Source organism: Diorhabda carinulata, chromosome 8, assembly GCF_026250575.1.
Source record: "Diorhabda carinulata isolate Delta chromosome 8, icDioCari1.1, whole genome shotgun sequence".
Taxonomy (NCBI): domain Eukaryota; kingdom Metazoa; phylum Arthropoda; class Insecta; order Coleoptera; family Chrysomelidae; genus Diorhabda; species Diorhabda carinulata.
In genome coordinates this window covers 70,410-94,952 of record NC_079467.1, presented here as the reverse complement: position 1 = coordinate 94,952, position 24,543 = coordinate 70,410, and the positions used below count along the sequence as shown (strand labels likewise).

General features: G+C 30.1%; 1 protein-coding gene across 4 annotated transcripts; it reads left to right on the top strand.

The window, feature by feature from the left end:
- Nucleotides 1-351: 351 nt before the first annotated feature.
- On the top strand, nt 352-24,543 carry LOC130897189 (THO complex subunit 2). Of its 4 annotated transcripts, none has more exons than XM_057805922.1 (23): nt 352-441; nt 1,737-1,902; nt 2,345-2,476; nt 2,579-2,694; nt 3,417-3,550; nt 3,698-3,951; nt 4,629-4,948; nt 5,399-5,767; nt 5,840-6,298; nt 7,156-7,273; nt 7,337-7,684; nt 8,237-8,818; nt 9,112-9,639; nt 10,162-10,222; nt 10,390-10,480; nt 10,770-10,932; nt 11,487-11,679; nt 11,789-11,823; nt 21,781-21,933; nt 22,998-23,052; nt 23,251-23,342; nt 23,398-23,456; nt 24,377-24,543. In XM_057805922.1, exons 1-23 carry the CDS (start codon nt 380-382, stop codon nt 24,405-24,407), a joined length of 4,521 nt encoding a protein of 1,506 aa, XP_057661905.1. In that variant the 5' UTR covers nt 352-379; the 3' UTR covers nt 24,408-24,543. The 4 variants fall into 4 exon arrangements, 2 of the variants coding, with proteins under 2 accessions (XP_057661905.1, XP_057661904.1); XM_057805921.1 differs by having other exon boundaries at nt 10,767-10,932; XR_009059668.1 differs by lacking the exons at nt 22,998-23,052; nt 23,251-23,342; nt 23,398-23,456; nt 24,377-24,543 and having other exon boundaries at nt 11,789-12,748; nt 21,781-21,830.

Here is a 24,543-nt window from a genome sequence, read left to right as displayed (position 1 = left end):
AATATAAGTAATATCACAAATTCACAAACACTAATAATAAGTCCCGAATAAAATATTGATATGTTTAAAAGTTTTAAAATTCGTTCGGAAGACACTTGTTTTATTATTATTCCTAACGAAAGGGGATTAATTTTCAGATTGTTTATTTTTCTCTGATGTCACCAGTCATTATCATGTTTATCGAGTTCACGTTTAAAGATATGAGGTTGTTTTTAATGAATCAAACATAAAACAGATGTTACCAAATTTGTGTTGTGGAGTTTATTTACGACATAGAATACTTTTATTTCCTTTGATTCGTACGTTAACCGCCTTACAGCTCTTTGTCGCTAATGTATCATGTCATGTGTCAAATTCTGATTTCAGCTTCCCTTGTAAAATGGCTGGCGTGCTAAATACTGAAATTTGGAAAAATTGGGAAAAATCTGGTAAACAAGAATTGTAAGTGACCGATATTTTGTCTGAAGGCATATTATACTAATATCTACTAGAATTTAATTAGTTATAATTTCAAAATGTTTTCAATTGTCATACGTTATAGTATCGAATCCCATAGTCAATTTTACTCAAATTATTTGAAGGTCTTACAAGAATTTAATCAAAATATACAATATTATATGTCGATTATACGTTGTAATAGTTGAATTGAATGTATTACTTGTTTGTAAGAAATTCTTGGCTATCATGCAAAATAGGGGTTTAGCACATAACTGTTTGTTTGCAAATACGACACACATCAATCCAGCTTCAAAATAGTATTGAAATTATTTTTTAATTTGATCGCTTTAGTGTAGGCACCTCAAAATTTACTTTGGACATAGTAGAATTTCATATTAAAAATACTTTCAGTTTCTCATCATTTCTAGGTGGTTATAGTATATAATTAAATTCATACTCTCATGTTTTTCTTTTTTAAGCAGATGTTTTAGTCCAAGGGAAAAAATGTTTAAGAGAAAAAACAAACAATTCAATCAATAGCATAAAGTAACATCTGGAAAAAATATTGAAACTCCAAATTAGTTTGTTAATATGTTGACTGTAAAACCAGTGTATAAAAGTTATACTGATAATGGGTATATCAGGATGAATTAACAATAATATTGAAATATTCATAGATTTGTTAAAATATATGCTGTTTTTATAACATAATAATAAGTTTTATAGAATATTGAGTGAAGGTTTTTTTGTAATTCTCTGTTGTATGAGTCATTAGATTTATTACTGTTAAGATTTGTAAACCAGCTAATTCTCCTCACATAACAAAGTGCTCTTATCATTATATAATTGGAGCAACCTACAGTGTACTAGTTTGTTATAATGCTGCAAAAATACCCTATGTCATTAAATGCATTCCAATTCTATAGATATTTGACTGTTTCAGTCAAGGCAAAATATGTACTATCATTGAAAACAAAATTGGTTCCCATAATAATGGGTGCAAAATTCTATATAGCAAACTCAGTTATGTATCTACAAATGTTCTAGTGAGAAGAAAGTATTTCCATTATATTTTTTTGACACAATAAGAACCAAAGATCAATAAAATACTGGCACTTTCTTTATTCTTGATATTTGGATAATGTCATGGATAGAATTAAAGTACAACTTTGCATTGTAAAATATTTTTCAATAATATAAATTTCTCCCCTATTCAAACACACACAACAATAAATATTCTGAACTTTCCTAAAAACTTTTTTTTTTTTGGTGAAACATTTTATTTATTTTTGTTTCAGTATTAAATTTTGTATACCACTTTTAAAAGATGAATCAAAAAGCCCTTTGTTTAATAAACATGGTAAAACAACAAATATTATTAGTTATATAAATGAATTGATTGATAAGGGAATACAGGGGATAATAAAAACAGATCAAGTCTCAGCAACCCTCAGGGAATTAGTGGTAAGTATAATTTCTCATTATATTTATTAAATATCATCTATTGGTACATTTAACTGAAAAATTGCATGAAGGTAATAGTTTATAAACATTCAGTTGGTTTTAAAATTAATATTTACAAACCTATAAAAAGAATTTGTTCCCAAATGAAATATACAAAATTATCTAAATGATCTACAATATTGGTTAGCAAACTGAGAAATGAATATAAATCTGTATATGTTGTATTTTAATACATGAAAGCATCTCATTATCTGAAACAGAAAGAGATATTAATTGCTGTATAAACATATTTTTTAAAATTAATTGATTTTTCATGTAGACACCATTGTAATTCATGCATGGATATCTGAAAAGTAGGGTTTATGAAAACACATTGTTAATATTATTTGATAAGAAGTAAATTATGTAATATGTATTTTTACATGACATTATTTTATTCAAGGCTCTTCATCCAGATATTCCTTCAATTATCCTTGATGTATTGAATTTAGCAGATGCTGTAACGTCGCAAATAGATCATGAGGAATCCAGAGAAAGAAGTAATTTTTGTACAATTGTTAAAGATTGTGAAAAGGTGAATAGCTGTTTTTATTATCTTTAACTGCAATACATGAAATAATTAGCAATCTTATAAATTCCATTTATTATGTTGCATTAATAGTGAAGTGCTTTTCAGTTTTTATCTGACAAATTACTTAAAGAGAGATTGGAAATAGATACCTTACAAGAAGTAGGAGTTCTGAAGAATGGTACATTTTATTCAAAATTTATCAAAGTTAAAACGAAATTATAGTAAGTATTGCTTAACGAAATTAAATCACCTTATATTTTTGGATTTTGTTTCAAGGCTTGTGTGATGTGTAGTTATTGATTTTGTAATGAAATTTTAGATTTCTGTTTTGATCTATTCGATAATCGAATTTGTATCATCTACATTGATTTAGATGGCCTTTAATCAAAATATTATGTGGCTTCAAAATTACAGAAACTGTGACTATCTCTTTATAATAGATTTGGATTCTCTAACACCTCTTCACTCTAGTTTTGATACTGATTGATTTGAACTGTAATAAAATTATAAAAAAGTAGGTTACTCAAAGAGTGGAGTGCGAATCTAGTGGAACAGTTAAGTTTAGTATAATTTATTAAGATAATCTATTGAAAATTGCACTGGTAGATTGATGTAAGTTCCTTAAAAATTTTATATCAATATTCCATTACTTTACAATACTGTCTGTTAGTGAGATATAATGGTAATAGTATCCTGTCAAAAATAAAATCCCTTCAAGAAGTGGTGATTCTATTATGTTTTTCTGGTCTAATTCAGTACCCCATCTTACCATATCTCTTTTTTAGTGCCTGGACTTATCACATCACCCTGTGCTTCACAGCCTTGTGAATTATACTATTTTAGATTAATTTATAATTGTGATTCTTCATAGTGTAGTTTAGCGTCTGAATTTGATCGTCTGTAGCCATTTAGAGGGAAATTAATATTTTTTTTCGGTTTTTAGCTACAAGCAACGAAAATTCAATTTATTCCGTGAAGAATGTGAAGGGTTTTCCAAACTGGTCACAGAACTCAATAGCGAGTTCACTGAAAATACAAATTCAAAAGATTTGATAGGTATAGTTCAATCTCTAATAGGTATGTATTTGATGTTATTTTTTATTATAAAGTCGAAATTAAATACTTTGATATATCTTGCCTACCTGATACCTTCCATTGTAATTATTACAACCCTTTAGTAAATGTTAATTAATAATACACATTCTAAAAATGAATTATTTTTAGGTTGTTTCAATTTGGATCCAAATAGAGTTCTAGATATAATATTAGAAAGTTTTGAAAACAAACCTAAAGATAGTAAAATATTCATTCCTTTGATTAATTCATATATGAATGATTCTCGAATCATAAGCGAAGTGTTATCTACCAAGTTTGGATTTTTAAGGAACAACGAACAAGAAATTCCACAATCTCTATACATTCTTACAGCTCAGTTACTACAACACAAGATAATTCAATTGGATGACATTTATTACTGGGTAAGATTTTGCTAACAATACATTAGTATGTGTAGAAAGTATCAAGAATTCAGAGAGGTCTTAAAAACAAAGTATTATTCTGTATCAAATGGGGACTCATTGGAATAATTCAATATTTCTTCAAGTTTTCTCACACGTACTATCTGTCTTAACCAATTTTATGAACTACATACTTATGTTTGCTTGTGAGAAGCCTTTTTGATTGGTTTTGTTATGATTTATTTTCAATAGTTCTTGTGGCCACGGTAAATTTAGAACCGCCCAATTGTTCATACTTTTCAATTCTAATAGGTGGGTCAGTACAAGTTGATTGTTTACTTTTTAAATTAAATCTTCACACTCTCTAGCTTTTGAGCACGTGTATTGAAATGTTGTTTTTGTATATTTAGAGTATGCAGAGAGAATAGATTATTTATTATTTTTTTGTAAACAATATAATCAATGACAATGAATAAATTGGATCAACATTATTTTTATATGACTTTACTAAACTAATAGTTTTTTCTGTAATTTTTTCTATTTGGTTTCATAATTTTGAAGTCGAGTAGATTATTTTAATGCCTTTACAGACCTCATAATCACATTTAGTTATATGAAGTCTGCCTAATTTTAGTTCCCCCTGGCCATAACCAAAAATATTGTTTTGTCAAATAACTTGATGCATAAAAATATTTTAGTTGCTTCCTGAGGATAAAACTATGATTGCTGATTCAGAAAAAAGTCTAAAAGATGCTAAGGAGTATGTTAGAAAACTTCAGATTATTAGCTTGAATAATAAAGAAAAAGAAGATGCTCCTGAAGAAAATGATAATGATAGTGATAGTTACGAAGGGAATCAGAAATTGGGTCTATGTGAAGCATTATTATTGATTGGTGATTGGGAGAATGCACAGACTCTTATAAAGAGATTGCCCGAGAGATATTCAGTGAATTATGAACCAATTGCTAGTGCATTATGTGGATTATTACATTATATAATAGAACCTTTGTACAGCGAGTAAGTATACATGCAGAGATGATTATTTTTTTATAGTTCTAAAAATTCAAAAAACTTTAATATCATATCATAATGATAAGTTCAATTGCATTTATTTATGTTTCATGAGATACTTCAGCTTTTATCATGACATATACTCCAAAAAAGCTTCACCTTAAGTACTAATTAAGTTTTTAACAATAGTTTTATAGACAGAGGGTGATTATAAAATCTGGAGTTGCAGTGATGTTTTTTAGTCCAAAAACAAGATATGAAAGTAAATTGGAAAACTGTTAGATCACATTGTTTTTGAAAATGTCTCCCTTATAAAGATTATTCTATTACATAGACTAAATACATTAATAATATTCCAAATTTTAGTTTTCTATGGTGACAAAATCAAAGTGTAGGCTAAACATGTTGCATAAATTGAATTGGCTCGCAATTTTTTATAATCTGCTTGTTTTTTAGGTATGGTATTGTGAGTTCAAAAATACCAAGAACCCCACTGGCACCCTATGAAGGTAACATAAAACCCCCTCAAGCACATACATTTTTGGAACTCAAAGATATAGCTCTGCCAATGTTTTTCATGTTAGGGGCTTCATTACGTTATGACACCATATTATTATGTAAAGTTGTCCGGCTTGCCAAGGCAGCTTTGTCAGCTTGCGGTATAGATAATCCCAAGTGTAGTGCACCCTCTGGAAATTCTATTTATTATGATATACTTTCATTGATTGATATCACTATACTACCGTCATTGTCGTACTTGGATTGCAATTGTTGTATAGCTGAAGACATTTGGACGCTTTTAAAATTGTATCCATACCAGATTAGGTAAGTAATTATTAAATTTATATCTTGAAAAATCAGAGAATAAGACTGACATATATTTGATATTTTTTTCAGATACTGCTTATACTCTAGGTGGAAGAATGAAACATATTCTTTATACCCTGATTTGTTGAGAAAACGGGCGGATTCAGAAAAACAAATTAAAAATATCATGAAACGAGTTAGCAAAGAAAATGTCAAGCCTGTTGGGAGACTGATAGGAAAATTGACCCACTGTTCTCCTGGTTTCTTATTTGACTATGTGTTACTACAGATTCAGGTTTATAATAATTTGATAGCTCCTGTAGTGGATTCTTTGAAATATTTGACAAATTTGTCATATGATGTGCTAGGATTTTGTCTCATCGAATCCCTGGCTAATGCTGAAAAGAAGCGAGTTAAACATGACAGTACTTCCATTTCTAGCTGGTTACAGAGCTTGTCCAGTTTTTCTGGTGCTGTCTACAAGAAGTACAGTATTGAATTGTCTGGTTTGTTGCAGTTCGTTGCTAATCAACTTAAAGCACAGAAAAGGTAGGAATTATGAACCAACTCTGTCTATGTGTTTGCAATAACCTCAAAAACTACTGAACGAATTTTTATGCAGTTTTCACCAAAAAAAGATATTTATGAAATGGCTTTAGGTATATTATTAATCAAAATTTGTGTATAACATTGAAATATGTTAATTGTGATATGTCAAAGGAACTTTGATTGAAAATTATACCTAATTCCTTTAAGGTATAACAAAACAATATTCCCTTTTCTATATATAGAAAAAATTATTGTATTCCTTTTTATCTATCTCTTAAGGGTAACTCACTATGCTCATTCTATCTTATAAAAAAATGTAAAGATATCAATTAAGGTGCAGTCGCTTGTTTTACATGAAACATAGCGACTCGCACTGGATTTGAACAGGTAGAGAAATATATGTCCAAGTTTTTTGTTTATCATAGATATTATATAATATGAAAACACTCAAATTTCCTACTTATACATCATTAATCTACCTGATTAAGTTTAAGAACAAATATGTTGTTACAACTCGTTTCAAGCGAGTCTTGTGATCTGTGTGAGAAGCGCAAATGGATTTATTTTCGCGTGTGGTAATCTTTTGCAATAACTCTTTAGATATTCATTCTAATGGTGCGTGGAGTAAAATGTGTACATGAGATGGTTAAGGATTAATACTGTATATACATATACGTATAAATAACTCTACTGCATTGAACTTGACTTTTTTTTTAGAAAATAGAATGAATCCGTTAGTTTTAGAGTTGATCGCGAACAGACGAGATATTTCTTCATTAAAACTGATGTACTGAATGCAGAATTAACTGATAATTTATATATTTTGTTAGTAAACTATGAAAATGATATATTTTTAGTTTGGATTTACTGATTTTAAAAGAAGTAGTTCAAAAAATGGCTGGAGTAGATGCAGCTGAAGATTTGACAATGGATCAATTGAACGCTCTTGCTGGTGGCGAGTTGTTGAAATCCGAGGTAACTTTTTTAAAAGAATTTACAAATATTCCCAGAGATAATAAAAATTGAATATTGTTTTAGGCTGGTTATTTTAGTCAAATACGTAACACAAAAAAGTCCTCTTTGAGACTAAAAGAAGCAATGGCGGAAAATGATCTAGCAGTTGCTCTTTGTCTTTTAATGGCTCAACAAAATTATTGCGTGGTATATAGAGAAACACAAAAAAATAGCCATTTGAAATTGGTAGGGAAGTTATCAGATCAATGTCAAGACACATTAGTTCAATTTGGAACATTTTTGGGATCAACGATGTCTGTCGATGAATATGTCAATAAACTCCCTTCAATTCAGAGTATGTTAACAGATTATCACATACCATTAGAAGTAGCCTTCTTTTTAGCAAGACCAATGTTTAATCATGCTATAAATGTGAGTTTGATTGATCTTATTGTTTTAAATATAATACTACATATGAATCCCATATTTCTCCAAGAGTTGTTGCAGATTTAGGTTATTATTGTATAAGAGGATACTAGGTCCAACCTTCAACAACCATGTTATGTCTTGAATATAAGCATTAATTGTTGCTAAATGCTGATGTTTGCAATAATCATAATTCCAACAGATACCAATACTATTACTATTAAAAAAATTTTGTTCTTAAAAATGTATATTAGGAGCTATCTAAATTGCTTATTTTTCCAAGTTATTTTCATTATTTTGCCCTCCAATAAATTTATATAATCAATTTGTTGAACATTACCCAAAGAATTATTTTTAAGTACGAATTTGCATATAAATGTAGCAGTTTGAAATCTAACTCATTCTTGTGAAACCGGAAACTTTGTTCTCAATTTTCCTGTATAGAAAAGTTGTTACATTTCTCTAAAAATCTAAATTATATATAAATATAAATTATATTGTAATAAGTTGTTGGAATTCATACTTTTACATTATTGTATTTAATTTTTTCTGTTTTAGCAAAAGTATGATCAAATCAGAAAATTAGATCCGGGCTATAAGAAGATGTCTTCATCTATAAAAAATCAAAAATATTGTGAAGCTGTAACTGAAGTAATGGAACCGGTCTGTTCATCTTTAACCCTTTTACACCCTCCTCGTGTGTGGGAAGACGTATCTGCTCAATTTTTAGCTACATTCTGGTCTCTCACTATGTATGATCTATACATTCCCGAAGAGGTATACCAACAGGTTATCAATAAAACAAAGATGCAAGCCCAGGCATGTATGGAATCAGGAGCTAAAAGCAAGAAGGAACAGGAAAGATATCAAACTTTGGCCGAAAAACTCCAAGATGAAAAGAAGAAACAAACTGAACATGTCGAAAAAATCTTTTACAGGCTAAAACAAGAAAAAGATAATTGGTTTTTGTCAAAGTCTGTTAAAACGGCAAAGAATGAGACAATAACAAGATTTCTTCAACTATGCATTTTTCCAAGATGCACTTTTACTCAGATTGATGCCGTCTATTGTGCGAAATTTGTACATACCATACATTTACTTAAAACTCCAAATTTTTCTACTCTACTGTTTTATGATAGGGTGAGTATTTCAAATTTTATTTCTTATTAGAATGATTTGAAAAAACATTAAATTTCTAGTTAAGTAGTAAATAGTATTTTTCTTAGAGATTGATCTTTCAAAAACACTCAGGGAATAATCCTCCAATTTTGCGTTTGTAGTACATCTTTAGAAATTATATGATTGAGATTAGGGTTGTTAAAGTTCATCTCAGATTGCACTAAGTTTACAGAATATCAAATAAAATGATATTGAGCTTTCAAACTTCTTATACATATCATGATGGTATTCAAAATATTTTGGTTAATTTTCAGTTATTCTGTGATGTTACATATTCAATAACATCCTGCACAGAAAATGAAGCAATGCGATACGGTCGTTTCCTCTTTGCGATGCTAGAAACAGTAATGAGGTGGCATAGATCTAAAGAGGTTTTTGAAAAGGAATGTGCAAATTATCCTGGATTTGTCACAAAATACAGAAAAAATAATCAACATGCCGATAATTTGGATAACGTGGACTATGAAAATTATCGACATGTTTGTCATAAATGGCATTACAAATTAGCAAAAGCCATGGTCACCTGTCTGGAATCCAAAGAGTACGTTCAAATTAGAAATTCGTTGATAATTCTTATTAAGATCATACCGCATTTCCCAGTTTTGATCAAGTTGAGTCAGTTTATTGAGAAGAGGATAGAAAAAGTCAGAGACGAGGAGAAAAACAATCGACAAGATTTGTTCACCTTGTCTAGTAGTTATTTGGGCTTATTAAAGCAGAAGAATTCCAGCGGCCAAATGATGAAAGAAGCCGATTTTCATGTACCTCTCGACAAAGAAAAGGTAAGCCAATTTTTATTTAAATTGAAGTTCTAATATAGTCTAACAGAAAAAGTTCTCTAACAAATATATCTAAGAACCCAAATATATTCTGGAAATATTAAATCTGAACATCAAAGAATTTGTATTTTGTATTAGTGTTTGGTAAAGTTTGTTAATTTGGGTGTAATTTGGAAACTCCTCTTTAGGGAGTGGGACTCTTGCAACCTATATTATACTTGAATGAAAGTGGCAAAATGACAAAGTAATGTTTTGATTTTTAAGTGGCTATATGATAGAAATGACTACAAGTCACAATAATTAAAAAAATGGGATAGATATTTGACAGAAAAGTAATTGGCCTAATGGCATTTACAGTAGCTATTATAGCTGCCATACCACTTTTATCATGTAAACATCTAAAATTATTTGGAAAATCTATTCTTTGCATCCCTAAAATAGTATAAAAGAGATAGTTATATTGAAAGCCCCAATGTAGCTATTTTATTTTAAGCACATTATTTTCATTTTCAAATATCTTTTTAGGGAGGAAAAGGACATGAATCTAGAATTGAGGGTGCCAACAAACATAATGGTGAAGTGAAAGGTGAGTTTGTCATCTGTGTATGATTTACAATTGTGGAAATGATGAACAAATACATAAAGGAAAAAAAATCCACTTCATGGATTATGTAGAATTTTTTATTTCAACAACTTAATATGAAAATATGTATATATAATTATATTATTATAACAAATTGATATACTTTTTAGATGACTCTTCGAAGGAGAAAAAGTCTAGACAGTCATCAGATGATACCAGAAGTAGTTCCAAACCTCAGATAATTTCTGTTGATATAACAGGGTAAGTTATTTACCCTAATAAAATAAATGATAATATGGAAAGATAATAAATAATTTGGTTTAAATAATGCCAAATAAAAAAACATTTCTGAAAGGCCACTTGGTTAAACTCTGTAGAGAAATAATTGAGAAATACTATTCAATATATTCTTATACCAATAACTATTACCTAGATTTAACTCGAGATTACTGAACCTTTCCATTACCGTCATTCTAAGGGTATTAGTGGGGGTTGAATGTTTGGATTAATAATTTGGAGTCATTGATATAGCTTTGATCATTTTCAGCAGTAGTTCAAATAACAAAACCGAAAAACAAATAGAAGAGCAAGGAAAGGAAAAACGCAGATCGGAAAGAAATGAAGAAAAAGAAAGAGAAAAGGAAAAACGAAGAGAAAGAAGAGAAGAAAAAGCAAATGCAAAAGATGAAAAATATGAAAAGCAATACAGCAGAGTGAGTTCAACATTTTTAATTAATTTTCATTATTAAAATGACAAAATATATATTATACATAAGCACACTTTTATGTTAGATTCACATGAGATTCATTGGACTATTCCTTAAATCCTTTGTCCTCTTAATTCAAGTTGTTATGCTTTAAATCGTGTCAAAAGTAGTAACTGTTCAAGGAGTTCGGCAGAGTTAAAAATTCATTTTTTAGGATCATATCTAAGACAGTATAATGCGAGTCATTTAATATACGAGTTTAAAGGAACCTTTTGTGATTTAGCCCAGGAAAGTACCACTACCTCACCAGAGTGCTTCTTTTCAATTTTTCTTTTTTTCTATATTGTTTTTTATAGAAACATCTAGGTCTCTGATCCCCATATGAGCAAGCACCCAATCTAAAGAGATTTATTCTTGCGTATTTCATCAAATTTTCCCCTTGCACTTTCATGTATGTAAATGTTAAGTTAGTGACACAGAAACTTATTGTTGGACACAATCATATTTAAAATCTTTAAATACATCCAAATAATTAAAAAATAATGTCTTCATCTTTTTAGTCTCAAGACGAAAGATACATTGAAAAGCTTAGTCCAAAAGATGAAAGTAGATACACCAATGAGCAAATGGATAGATATTATGATGACCGAGGTGGAGGCCACTATTACAGAAGTGACATTAGGGATGACAGGGACTTGTTAGCTAGCGGTAATGGGAGCATAGGAAGAAGTCAGGAGGCGGAACCCGATAGAGGTTAGTGCTATAATATATTTTCTTATCTTTAGTTTCACTTAAATTAGTTTTGCTTCTCTAAAAAACAACATCAAGTTAGTAATATGTGATTTTTCCTTTATCTTTACAGATTCAAAACGAAGAAAAGTCGACTCCTCTTCGAAGGTTAGTATCCAGGTCAGATAACATCTGGGTTCCATCCCACTATTCAAATTCCATATTGGGAGATTGGGCTGAAAAGTGGAAAATGTTTGTCAATTTTGGCGTTTCAAGTGTTTCGAGACATTTTAGTGCGCGTGTTGTGAACATTTTTTTAAAAAGTATTCAGCAATTGAGGAGCACAAAATCAAAACCTATTTCTACGTGTTTTCTACCCTTTCAATACCCCCAGAAGAGTAATTTTATGTGTGCGAATCAAGATTTTATGTTTTTGATTGATTTTTGTTTTTGAAGAGGAAGTTTTGTTGCAATATTTTGACTCAAGAAGTAAAAACTAATAGTAAAATTAAGTTGAAAGATATACAAAGCATGAATCAAATTTAGTATTTCAATGGATTATCTACTGGATCGTAAGTTTATGAAAAATAAAGAAACAAATGTATGCTAATTACCGCTTTAGTTTCTCGTATAATATCCAATAATGGAAGAAATTATCTTGATATTAATAAGAAAATAAATAAGACTGCTAATTTTAATTTATAATATAATAAAATAACGAAGTGGCCCGATGGGTTTGATGAAATGGCCTATATAAGAAACATGTGTCTACTACCATTTGGATTCTGTTAAATTTATACTACTCGAGAAAACTAAAAGATGCAAACTGGACCAAAAAATGAGATGTATTCACAGAAAATCTGCAGACAACTATAATACTCATGGATTTCCCGATAAGAATAGTTTGAAAATATAATATTGAAGAAAACTTATAGAAGAATATTTATAATAACCTGTTGATGTTGGTGATTTTTTCGATGTGCTGTAGAAGCTTATGAAACCCGAAACTTGAATTGTAACACGATATGGAGACTTATTTTGATTACCTAAGCCCAATCTTCCCTAGTTAGTATTTGGAACAAGGACATTGCAGGTAAGTGTTAGTTTAAGAAATATTGTCAATCCCATTTATGAAAATTGGGAAGAGGAGATTTTCTTTGTCAGTTTGGATTATCATTAATAAAACCCATAAAAATTATGTTTATTAATTTTAATTACTCTCTATTTTTTCTGCTTAAAAATTCAATTTAAAAATCAGCAGAAACAGATCTATACTATAAGGTGAATTTTGACTATGCTTTAGTGACTGACCAAGTAATACATTATTAGAAAGGCCTTTTGAATCTTTTCAATGTATTGTTTCAAGAAATATGCCTGTTGTGTCAGCTTAACGCGTATAATATTTGAATCTAATTTAAATGTGATAATGTCTCATGATTATTTTAATGTATTTTATTATGCAGATAAATAAATATAAAAACAAAATAAAATGCATGTACCACAACAAAATTAACTCATTATTTTCTATTTGGCTATAGCTGTGAACAAAAGATCTTTAGTTTTTTTTTTGGCTGAACTTGTTGTCACCTAAAATTCACAGGTACTCTTTACTACTGTGTAAAATATGTAAATTTGCTTAAACACAAGAAATGTTTTATTTTGAAATCGTTAATCAAAACTTGAAATGAACTTATGCCAAAATGACAATTTTACCGCCAAAGACTCCATTGTAGCTAATCTATTCATTGGAGGAGATCTCATAAATACTAGTGGCATAAAGATTAGTTGTGACACAATCGTCGATTTCTAGAACATTAAGAAGGTTACAATAGACGAGAAGGAATCAAAAACTGTGCGTGTGAAATTAAGACCGCATGTCTTACTAGTTACTTGCAGATGACACAGATAAATTTTGAAAACTTTGCCTAATCTAATTTACTTTTTTGGTGGTTTGTGAAGCAAATTTGCTACAAGGTTATTTACTTATACTAATATTTCAAAATGTATTAAATTGGTGCCGAACTATATACTTACTTTTTATTTATACAGATTATATCAAATAATAAGTAGGTGATTTCAAATTAGTATTTATATGATTACAAAACTGTAAAATTAAAAACATAATTTGTTATTTGCTGTCACTTAATTTGATTTTGTTATATCCTTGTGTTTGGATTTAAGTTTATAACTATCAGAAAAATTTTCATTGTTTGCGACCATGGAAAAAATCTACATCGATGTTGAAAGATATACAAGTTTTGGTCCCTTTTGATTAACTCATTCTTCCTATTGTTGTTCTAGCATTTCTAATATGTTTCGAAAGAAAGATTGTTCAACATCTACAAATCGTTCATTTACTGCACACAGGATTTCATTATCCGAAGCAAATTGTTTACCACGGAAGAATTAAGTTATGGAAATGGATAATCAATGAGTGATAAATCTGCAGATTATGGCAGCATTATACCCAACTAATTCGAAGCCTGCTTGAGTTATTGCGACCGGACTGGATTTGTGACTAGGTGCGTTATCCTGATGCCTCTGCGCATAAACTTTCTTGCTGAATATTGCCTCTGGAATTTGTTCGGCTATGATGAACCTATTGTCACTCCTTACTTCACATTATGAATTCTATATTCTAGTGAATGATAAGCTCATCCATTGTTACTAATCTTACAAGATAATTTATTGTCTTGTTTATACTGCAGCATTAGAATTCATAAAGAGAAACATTCATGAAGGGAATTTATGTTCCAGTGGTGGATAAATAATCGCCTACTCTGATGATACAGTACTTGTAACGAAAAGGAGATCTGTAATGAAAATAACATTAAACGAGATCGTTGGATAAACTGGTTAAAAGAGGTGGAAATGTTCCAGCAGAGTAGGAGTTAGGAACTTGCAGGAAAAGACAAGAAATAAAAAAGTTGTGGTGGGAAAAAGGCGAGAAGTTGTGGACATGGATCACGGGACTGATCCATTCCAACAAGAGGATTTAGAGAGCATTTTTGCGGTGCAACTCCATTAGGAATGTTAAGCCATTAAAATGACTTTTCGAATTAGCTTGTGTGCATAACATTGGTGTCATCTATCGTGCATGATCAGTTTGAAAAACAGTTTATTATGTACTGTATGGTATATGAGATCAGTAACTTCAATTGTAACATGATAATAAATAATTGATAGTAATAAATTTTTTCGCCTAAAAAGGCGATCCTTTTGTGGGTATTAAGTTTAATGAAATTTGTTTGTAAGATATACGAGGTATGTATGATTCGACATCTCAATAGCAACATGTGTTACGCACACGCGCTTGTATTTAACGTTCCGTGTCAAAGAGCGCCACCAAGTAGGAAACGACTGGTTCGAAAGTTTTAACAACGGTAAGGAAACGACGCGATCGAGTCGGACGTCGACAAGCTGAATACCAGACGAAACCTACTGGAACGATATCGGCGAATGACTCTATCATTCATGGAAATGAATTTAGCATTAACAAGGACGCATTTCGCTCCTTAATTTTCGAAGATTTGGGTAAAAAGAAGATCTGTTTCCGATTTATGCAATAGTCACAAAGGATGAAAACCGGTGCTATTAGTTCGCTGCGTTTTCCAAGTGGTAATCGATAGAACCGTCTTTTCTGCGATTTCTTTGGCAATCTATTCTACGTTCTACGAGGATTTTTGGAACGTTTGCTATGACGCATTCGGCGTGCTCGTTACAATTGATCAGGACTGGTCAGTGGGTACGGATGCTCGATAATGCGCTCGCCAATTCTTGGTTCGGGATTAGCCACCGTATTCTCTTGATCTGGCAACTTCGCAATTCTTTCTGTTTTCTCGCATAAAATAGGTTGCCAAAGGCGTGTGCCATTCGATTACTTCGAACTTACCATAAAGGTAATTTGTTTGTATCTCCCGTTTTGTTTATTTTCTAATATAAATTCAACGAACTTTTTCGACAAATCTCGTATATATCCCATTATGGGAGACCTGTCATTGGCGAGAAAAATTTATCTTCGGTCCGCGTTAATGTTTCTAAGATATTTATTCAAATAAGACATTGTAATTGTATACATAAAATAATTGCTAATTCTAATTACCCCATGATCAAACAATTGGGTATCTTCATATTTTGATGACAAATCATATATTTGAACCCTCCTCATGGATCACTGTATGTATTACTAAGATTGTACATGAAAAGGAACAATATTTGCGTCAATGAAAAAAAAGCGGTACGCGTCCTGATACTAAGAGATTTCCTGCACTTTTTTGAACAATGGGAAATTCGAATAGAGGAGGGATGATAGGTGGTGGTGATAATAAATTAATATACATATCAAAATAAAATATTTCATATCGCTAGTCTCGTTATTTAAAACAATAAATTATCTTCTGCTCAATACATATTGAAAAAAAAAATAATTACATAACAGAAAGTGGAGAAAAGTAAAATTTTTTCACAGCAGTGCGTTACAAAATTGTGAAATAAATTAGAAATTAGTTTGTCATTGGATTTTATCCAGGAATTTTCACTACTTCTCCAAATATGCGTCTTTTCCTATTGAACCTCTCTTAAAGCAATATATCCAGTAAAAGATAACAAACAAGGAGATGTACTGAATTTTCATTTAATATTGAATATAAAAAGTTGAACTTATATTGGGAGATAAACTGTAGATGAACGGTTTTTCCAATTATAATTATATTTCAAAACAAAAAATAATTTGTATGAATGACGCATTAGGTTTGTTCTAGCAAACTGTCCTTTATCTACTTGATCTTGTGTGATATGAAAATTGCATTCCAACAGCGTGAAGTGGAAATAAAGAACAAAAAGTTTCACCTTCCAGAAACAAATTAAACTTGTTCGAAACGAGCAAAAATGTTTTGAATAAATTTTAGTACATATGGATCCTCCCAATTTTTCATCGTATATTTTGGAGCGATCTATTGACATTGTACTTTTGGCATAAGACTCCAGAAATGGGAATTGACAACGGACAACGATTGCAAAGAGTGTAACGGAGAAGAAGAGACGATCGAGCATCTGCTCTACAGCTGTCCCGTCTCGATGGAGAAACGACGTCAAATGCTGGAGGTCGATAAACAGTATATAAGCTATTAGAGGGAGAAAGATAGCAGGGTGATTAGCTGTTTTTAACTTGTGGAAAATGAAGGGTAACATAATGGATGTACGGACATGTGATAGAAAAATATACCTGCCCCGACAAATACGGTCCTAGTTGTTATTTTGAGAATAAATGATCACGCGTTGTATACTAGATAATTACAATTCAAAACATATAAAACGATATATAGTAAGTAAAAGTAGTAAAATTACTACGTGTCTTTATAGGTATAATCCCACTGAGAAAAATGAAACGTATTGGAATTGGAAAGTATATATAGAAAATGCATGTCGAGGTAGAGCAACTTGGTTAATTGATTGATTAGTTGAAGAATGTAGATATGATCTTAAAATTTGTATTCGTTAGCATCGATGAACATCAAAGAAAGTTGGATATGCATTTACTGTAGAGGCGTGTGTTAGCCGCCACTCCAATATTACACGGTCGTGTTTCAAGACTACAATCGATTATTTAGATGGAAAACAACTTTAACGAATCTGGTGATATGATATAGACCGTGAACAGTAAGAATAACGCAAATCATCGAATCAATTAAACAGTTTGGTTGGCTAGATTCAAAATATGCCACATGCTGTTGAGTTTTCTATTCCTTTTCTGAGTAAAATCTATCCGCAATTGAAATTTAATTCATAAAGATTGGTTATCACAGGAAACGAAATATATAGTGTGACAACCGAATGGATAGCGCTCGATATGTTAAATTATCGTCAAATCACGCTCTTAATATAAATAGACAAATGAAAAATGGATCGTAATTATTATTGAGTGTAAAAATACAGGGAAAAACAGTAACTTTAGAAATTCACATTAGCTGTGCGAAGAGGGGATAAAAGAAATATCAAAATGGATAAATGCAGTGACGAGAAAAGAATAAGAAATGTATAATCTTATTTTGTAGCGTGCCAACTCGGCAAGTATATAACAAAATGGTCGTTGTCGATCTGTATACAGCATACTGGTCGACTCATTTGCAATTCGAGTTGTCAACAGGAGTCGCGCGCAACCTTGTCTGTGTTTCACAGCGGAATTCCTCACACGGGCCAACTGCCAGTCGTCAACTCAAATCCAGTTGCGTGCCGTACAATAGAAGACCACGGATGCGGAGGGCCTTATATTATTTAAAATGAGTGATCAATCTCAATCAATCAATATTTCTTTTGTTGAAGAGGTGGAAAAGCATGAATTCTTCAAAGCTTTCTTTTGTCATCCTATAGAATGCCACAAACTTTGCATCTGTTTCTTTCAGCTCTTTGACAGCAGCAAACATCCTGCGGCTTGAGTTTTTTTTAATATACGGATGACACCAATATTTCCTTCTTCCTCCTCTACGATACCGTCTGTACTGATAGTAATCTATCATTTCTTCCTCAGACTTACTACTGCTAGAATGCATTTTCAAAAACTAGCACTACATAAAGTAAAATTATAGAAATATAATATATAATATAATAATAACAACATGTTTTTAACTTAAAAAAATACGATTTAAGTGTTTCTTAACATCTTAACTTATATCGTATTATTGCAACGAGAATACGAGAAAAACTCGTTTGAGCTCAGCTAAGTTATTTTCCTCAGAAATTGATCTCTGACCACGATTTCAAAACAACATTCGTCATGTCATTCTGTTGTTTGTTCGGTTGAAAATAAATTGATATTTCATCTTTGAGTCATGAAGTTTGTTCTGAGCTATTTTTATCAAAAAATAACAGTTTGTTATTGATGATATTACTTACATTGGAGTTGCAGAGAAGAATGGAAGAATGTGAAATAGCATACTATTATCCGAAAATAGAAGTTCCATTGATATTAAAAACTTATTCTTCAGCTGAAAAATGAAATGAAATGTTCAGATAGAAGAAAAACAGTCAATCTAACAATTTTCAATCAATATTCAAGAAAATGTTTTTCAGACTCTGTGGAAGATACCGATGATTATGAACAATTGAAAAAACATGTATTGTAACGTATTTATAGTTGAATAATCGTTACCATAGACCAAACGAGATCCTTTAGTACTATTTGTGTTTTATTAGCTCTTGAAAATTTGATCAATTAAATGGAAGAAACATCATGTTTAGCCTGTTATACAAGAGTTGCCTTTCAAGTTTTTATAAAAAATATTCGCCCTCGAGGTCTATAAATTTTTGCTTACGCTCAAACCTATTCAGGAAACATTATTTCAACTTAAAAGCTGTTATCGTAGATACAGCCTTTTAAGGTGATGAAAATCCATGTCCACTTTTATTTTGTTTAACAGGGGGAACAAGAAAAGTAATTAGGCGATGAAACGAGTGAATACGGGAATTTATTCGATGTATTTTTCCTTCAAATATTCAGTTGTTTGACGTGGTTTATGGGAGCTAGCATTCTCATGATGAAGAATAATGTGACTTTTTTTGTTCATGTTCATCCGAAATCGATTGTATTGTAGACTAAATAATATCTGTATCTGTCTGTTACATGCTGATCTTTAATCATGTCACACATATTATATACGATGTTTCTCGAATTAACCGATTTTGACTGACATTCATCAATGATTTATGCAAACCAACTGTTAACAATTAATGCTTCATTATCAAAAGTTGAATTATTGTTGAGTAAGACCTTTTTTTAAATCATAAAAAATTATCCAATGTAAGCCTTCACGGATGATTTTCATTTTTGCACAATCTTGTTTTTTTTTCAAATTTCACTATCAACAACTTACTCGGTCAATTTCTAAATTACCACAGGCTTCGTAATAACAATTGTCAATGTTCACAAACATTAACACCACCCTTTATTCGTTTATGAAAACTTGAAAGGCAACCCTCGTAAAACAATGATCGTTTTTTTAAATAGGAGATAGCATCTGGTGGTTTCATTGTGGACTCCAAAAGCTTCATTAATTGCTCAATAAGAGTCTCTCTGACAAAAGTGATATTTCCAACTATTATTAGACACCACATCAAGATTCAGTTTTTGCAATGTGACTAGAATGCATTTTGTTTAACTTTTGCTTTATGAACTTGATCATATGATTTGTGTAAGTCTAAACATCAAAGTGTTGATGTTCACGTTTTTTTCTTCACATTGATTCGTTGTTTGTTTACGAGTGAATACGCATCTCGCCTCACAATTTTGAGATTCTTAAACATCTCAAATCCTTTTCAAACTAAAACACATAATAATGGGTATATTTTCTGTTTCTAATAATCTATTTTGAATAAAAAAAAATCGATTAAGCCACAATTAATTGAAATAAATACTATAATTTCCACATGAAAATGACTAGACAAATTTTATCTTTATATTCAGTCTTGTACAATTTAACACTTAATTTATATCATATGTTTTGGATTTGAGGCGAATTTGATTTATTTACCTGACATAATGTGAGAAAAGAAATTAAAAAAATTTATTTTTGTATGGAGTTGCTCTAAATTGAGTTTTTAAGTAAAATACTGAGCGATGGATGATCTTCCTACTTGGAACTCACTTTTTCTTCGTCTTTGGCCAATTATAAATATAAATGAAAACATATTTTAAAATCTAAATCTAGTAAATAGTTCGATAAAACGATCACTAAATATTCCACCCCGTGAAAATAACATTAAAATCTTTAAATTTTTATCTCAAATAGACAATTTAAGGATGTGAAAAAAATATTTGCAAATTTAAAGAATGTGTTATGTAATGAGGAACGTTATATTTATAGTGAATATCTCTTTAACGAGTTATAATATGATAAATCTCCCTCTTTTATCATAAAAAAATGTTTGTACGTAATCTCATTTCCCAACATTTCTATGAGCTGAAAAATAATTCTCACTCTCCCAATGTCATTGGTGATTGGAGCTTTTCAAAGTTGAAATTATTACTTGGAATCAATCATATTTCAAGAATAAATCAATGATCTAATTTTGATGACCATTGAAGCTGACATTCTCATTAAAATTGACAATAATTAGCAATTTGGCGAACTGAAAGCCAGAAACCTATTTTTTAACATGAATTTTTTAAGCAATAACAGAAACAAGAAGTTAAGCTAATAACCAACAAAATTGAATCAGTATAAAATGTTATTTAAATATTAAAAACACGTACCAAATATAACTTTTTTTAAGAAAAAAAAAACAATTATAATAAATATTCGCGAAATTTGTGCTATTAGTCTATTACAAAATTACAGCTTATCAATGAGCGAGACGCCAAAAATATTCATCATTTACACTTAAAACATATCTAGAACCGACTCTGTTTATCGATTATATTTGATAGACTGGTAACATTTCATGTGATTATTTTTAGAGCTTCGTTTCAAACTTGCTTATTTCGAATATACCGTAACTATTCTTCAGATAAACTAATAGGACTGTACAAGTATAGCTTAATAACTAAACTACTTCATTTAAAAAGAAATTTGAAAACTATTGGATCGATAAATTTCAAGTTATCAATGTCATCTATTCATACTTACTGTTCATAACAAGATAGAATCTTGCAATTTAAGTAACGTTCGAATGAGTCTCTTAAAGAAAAGAATATCTTGGTGTACTTACTGAAGTGGATTTGTACTTTATCTGCTCTTATAATTTTTTTTCTTTATCAATTTTTTCTATACAGCTCTTCAATAATTTCCATTATCTATCTTATTGTATAGTTTACCGAGATTTTGCAGACGAGCAGTGTATATACCTTGGTCTAATGTACTTGTTTTATAAACATATAAATAAAATATTTTCTTCGACGTGAAGGTATTTTTCTACATGTTAATTATAATATGTGTCATTTCAATGTATTCTAATCGAGCCTGTTTTAATATGTGTGTCATTAAAAATTTTTTTAGTCATAAATATAAGTACAAAACAAATTCGTTTTATTTATAACTGTGTTTATAAAAATATTTGCTTGTTATTTCATATCCTCATTTTTGGAATCAACTTTTTTATATCAAAGTTACAATTTAAACTCTTATTTTATAGAATTCCAAACATGAGGAGAGGAAATCAAATTCAGATTTATTTCCCGAAAAGACTGAGAAAAGAGAAAGATCCACAAAACCGAAAGATAAAAGGGATAAAATGAGTGAAGAAGAAAAAGAGATGAGGAAAGAAAGAAAATTGGGCAGAAAGAGGGTGAGTATTTAATAGTTTTGATCGCGATATAAAATGTTCAGAAGAAGACCAAATCGAACTTCTTTTATTAACAAAATATAGATTAGTATGAACAATTCTTTGTATTACAAATAAAAAAATAAATTGAATCTATTATCTTTTTGTTGACATAGCTCATTTTATTTTTTATTAAATACTTATTCTTGACAATTAAATGATGTAGTACAAATCTTTACCATCCCTTTCAAATGGGCTTTTTCCTAAATACATCAAATCTTATTATATTACTATTCTTAATTACTAAATTATCCAAAAATTATATATGTTTCCATTTCATTAGTAAACTTATCGATGGACAATTTGTATTCGGTATTAAACTGAAATCTTTTACATTTGCCTTTTTCGTATCAAATATAACGAAAATATCATCCGCATACCTGTAGATACGGTACCCTGGGAAAATTTTAAACTCTTGACTAATCCGCTTTTCAAAGTGACTCATGAATAGTTAAGCAATAAACGATGATGGGTAATTATCCAATGCTATTTTTTCGTGTTGTTTGGAAAATTCGTTTTTATATTGTAAATAGTTTTACTCCATATATATTTTCGTTAGTTGCTTGTAGATATTCTTTTATTATATCAAATTATTAGAATACGTAAGTCTTCAAAAAAAGTTTTCCGTTGGAATTCATTGGTGAGATAGGTATGTCAAGTTAATAGGTATTAGTTTTCCTTCAATCTCTGAAGACTGTAAATTGGTTATCGAAACGTGCGTCAGATAGAGTAATTGTGAATGAATGTGAATTTAAATGTCTGTGTGATTTTATTGCAACTTCTCAGTTCAATTCCTGATGTTACAATGTAATGATTTATAAATGGAAAGTTTGTATTATAAATGTTTTCATCTTCTGTTGTGAAATCAGTATCATTGTTGCAATTGTTTACCTATGAGTATCAGCAGTGATAATTAAGAAAGGAAGTTGTAGATCTACTGATATGAAGATTTTCTCATTATACGAAGTCAGTTATCGCTCTATCACATTATAATGAGTGATTTATACCGAATTTTTCTCTTTTAACAGGACCGACTAGATGAAGTGCAATTAGAAATGAAAAGGAGACGAGAAGAAGATAAAGGTAACATAATATTTCACCTTATTTTATTTATTATGGTAGATTATTGTAGTTATCTTTCGATATTCTGACTGATAACATTAAGCTTTCGTAATTTAAATTTTGTACACTATATCTCGACTTTTATAACAATTTTTTTCCTGAAATAGATTGTATATACATTCAAAATGAACAAGTTTGAATAATTGTATTTGATTGCAGCATCTAAAATGGTATCTCCAAATCGAGGTGCAAATGGCGAAATGGTGGAACCCTCTCCAATTCATATCAGAGAAAAACATCATCGAACAAGGGTATGCTTATGAAATCTGATTTATAATCGAGAAAAATAAACTGTAATTGTTTTAGGAAATATCACCGTACCAAAGAGATCGATCACATGAAAGATCTGAACCAAGGGACAAACAATATCCTTTTTAAACTAATTTTTTAATGTAAATAATACAAATATTCCCTATTTGTAGATGTAAATGAAAATTATGACAAACTTTTGGGTGTACTGAGGTATTGAGGCTAGATTGGGAAGGTTTATTCCCACCCACACCAAACCTGGAAAAAGAAGAAAAATATCATTTGTGTTTTCATATAGTTTCACTGGACCAATCACTTCCGACTAAATTCTCTTTTTTCACCTTAAAAATATTTTACAACCTGATAAAGCACGATATAGAATAATATGACATGTGCGGATATGTTCCAAAATTTATTCAAAACAATTTTGCTCGTCTCGAACTAGTACAAGACAAGTACACAACAATCTGCTGGAACAAGCGCCAACCAGAATACTATAGGTTAAAAAGAGGATGAATTCAAATACCTTTAGGGGAAAAGTGAAATTTGTCAATTTTGATTAATTCCCTTCATAATTTTCTGCAACAATTAGTATCAGTGAGAACTTTAAGTTTTTCCCAAAGACATCCCCACTAATAGACCTTTGAGCTTAGGAAAAGCTGGATCTGAAATTATTATAAACAACTAACAACCGCTATTCAATGTTGTCATATTTAATTAAAATAATTAATATTAATGTATAAAAATAATTAATAATAATAGATATTATTCTCTGAAATATTTTTCTTAAATATAATAATGTCCGCAAGATCGAAAGAAAAAAATTTTCTAAATATGAAAGACAAAGAAATCAAATCTAAGTTATAGTGAGACATTGTTGCCAAATTAAAACATCATAAACTCCATAACAGATCATTATTTTTTGGTTTTATTATTGAATTGATATGTCTATTGTAGTTGGGATGTCTTTTGTTTTTTCCTTTAAAATATATCGGTTCATTAATGTTGTCTCGATTTTCCTTAACAGTATATTTACTAGGCGGAGTTCGGAAAATAAAAGAAGATAGCAAAAATTACTGGATTTGAAAAAAGATTGTTGAGTGGTGAATAAATATTTTGAATGTTGCGTCGAAATTAAGAACCCACTATATACATTGTTTAATGTTTAGTTTTTTATGTGATTAAATGATAAGTTTAGTAATA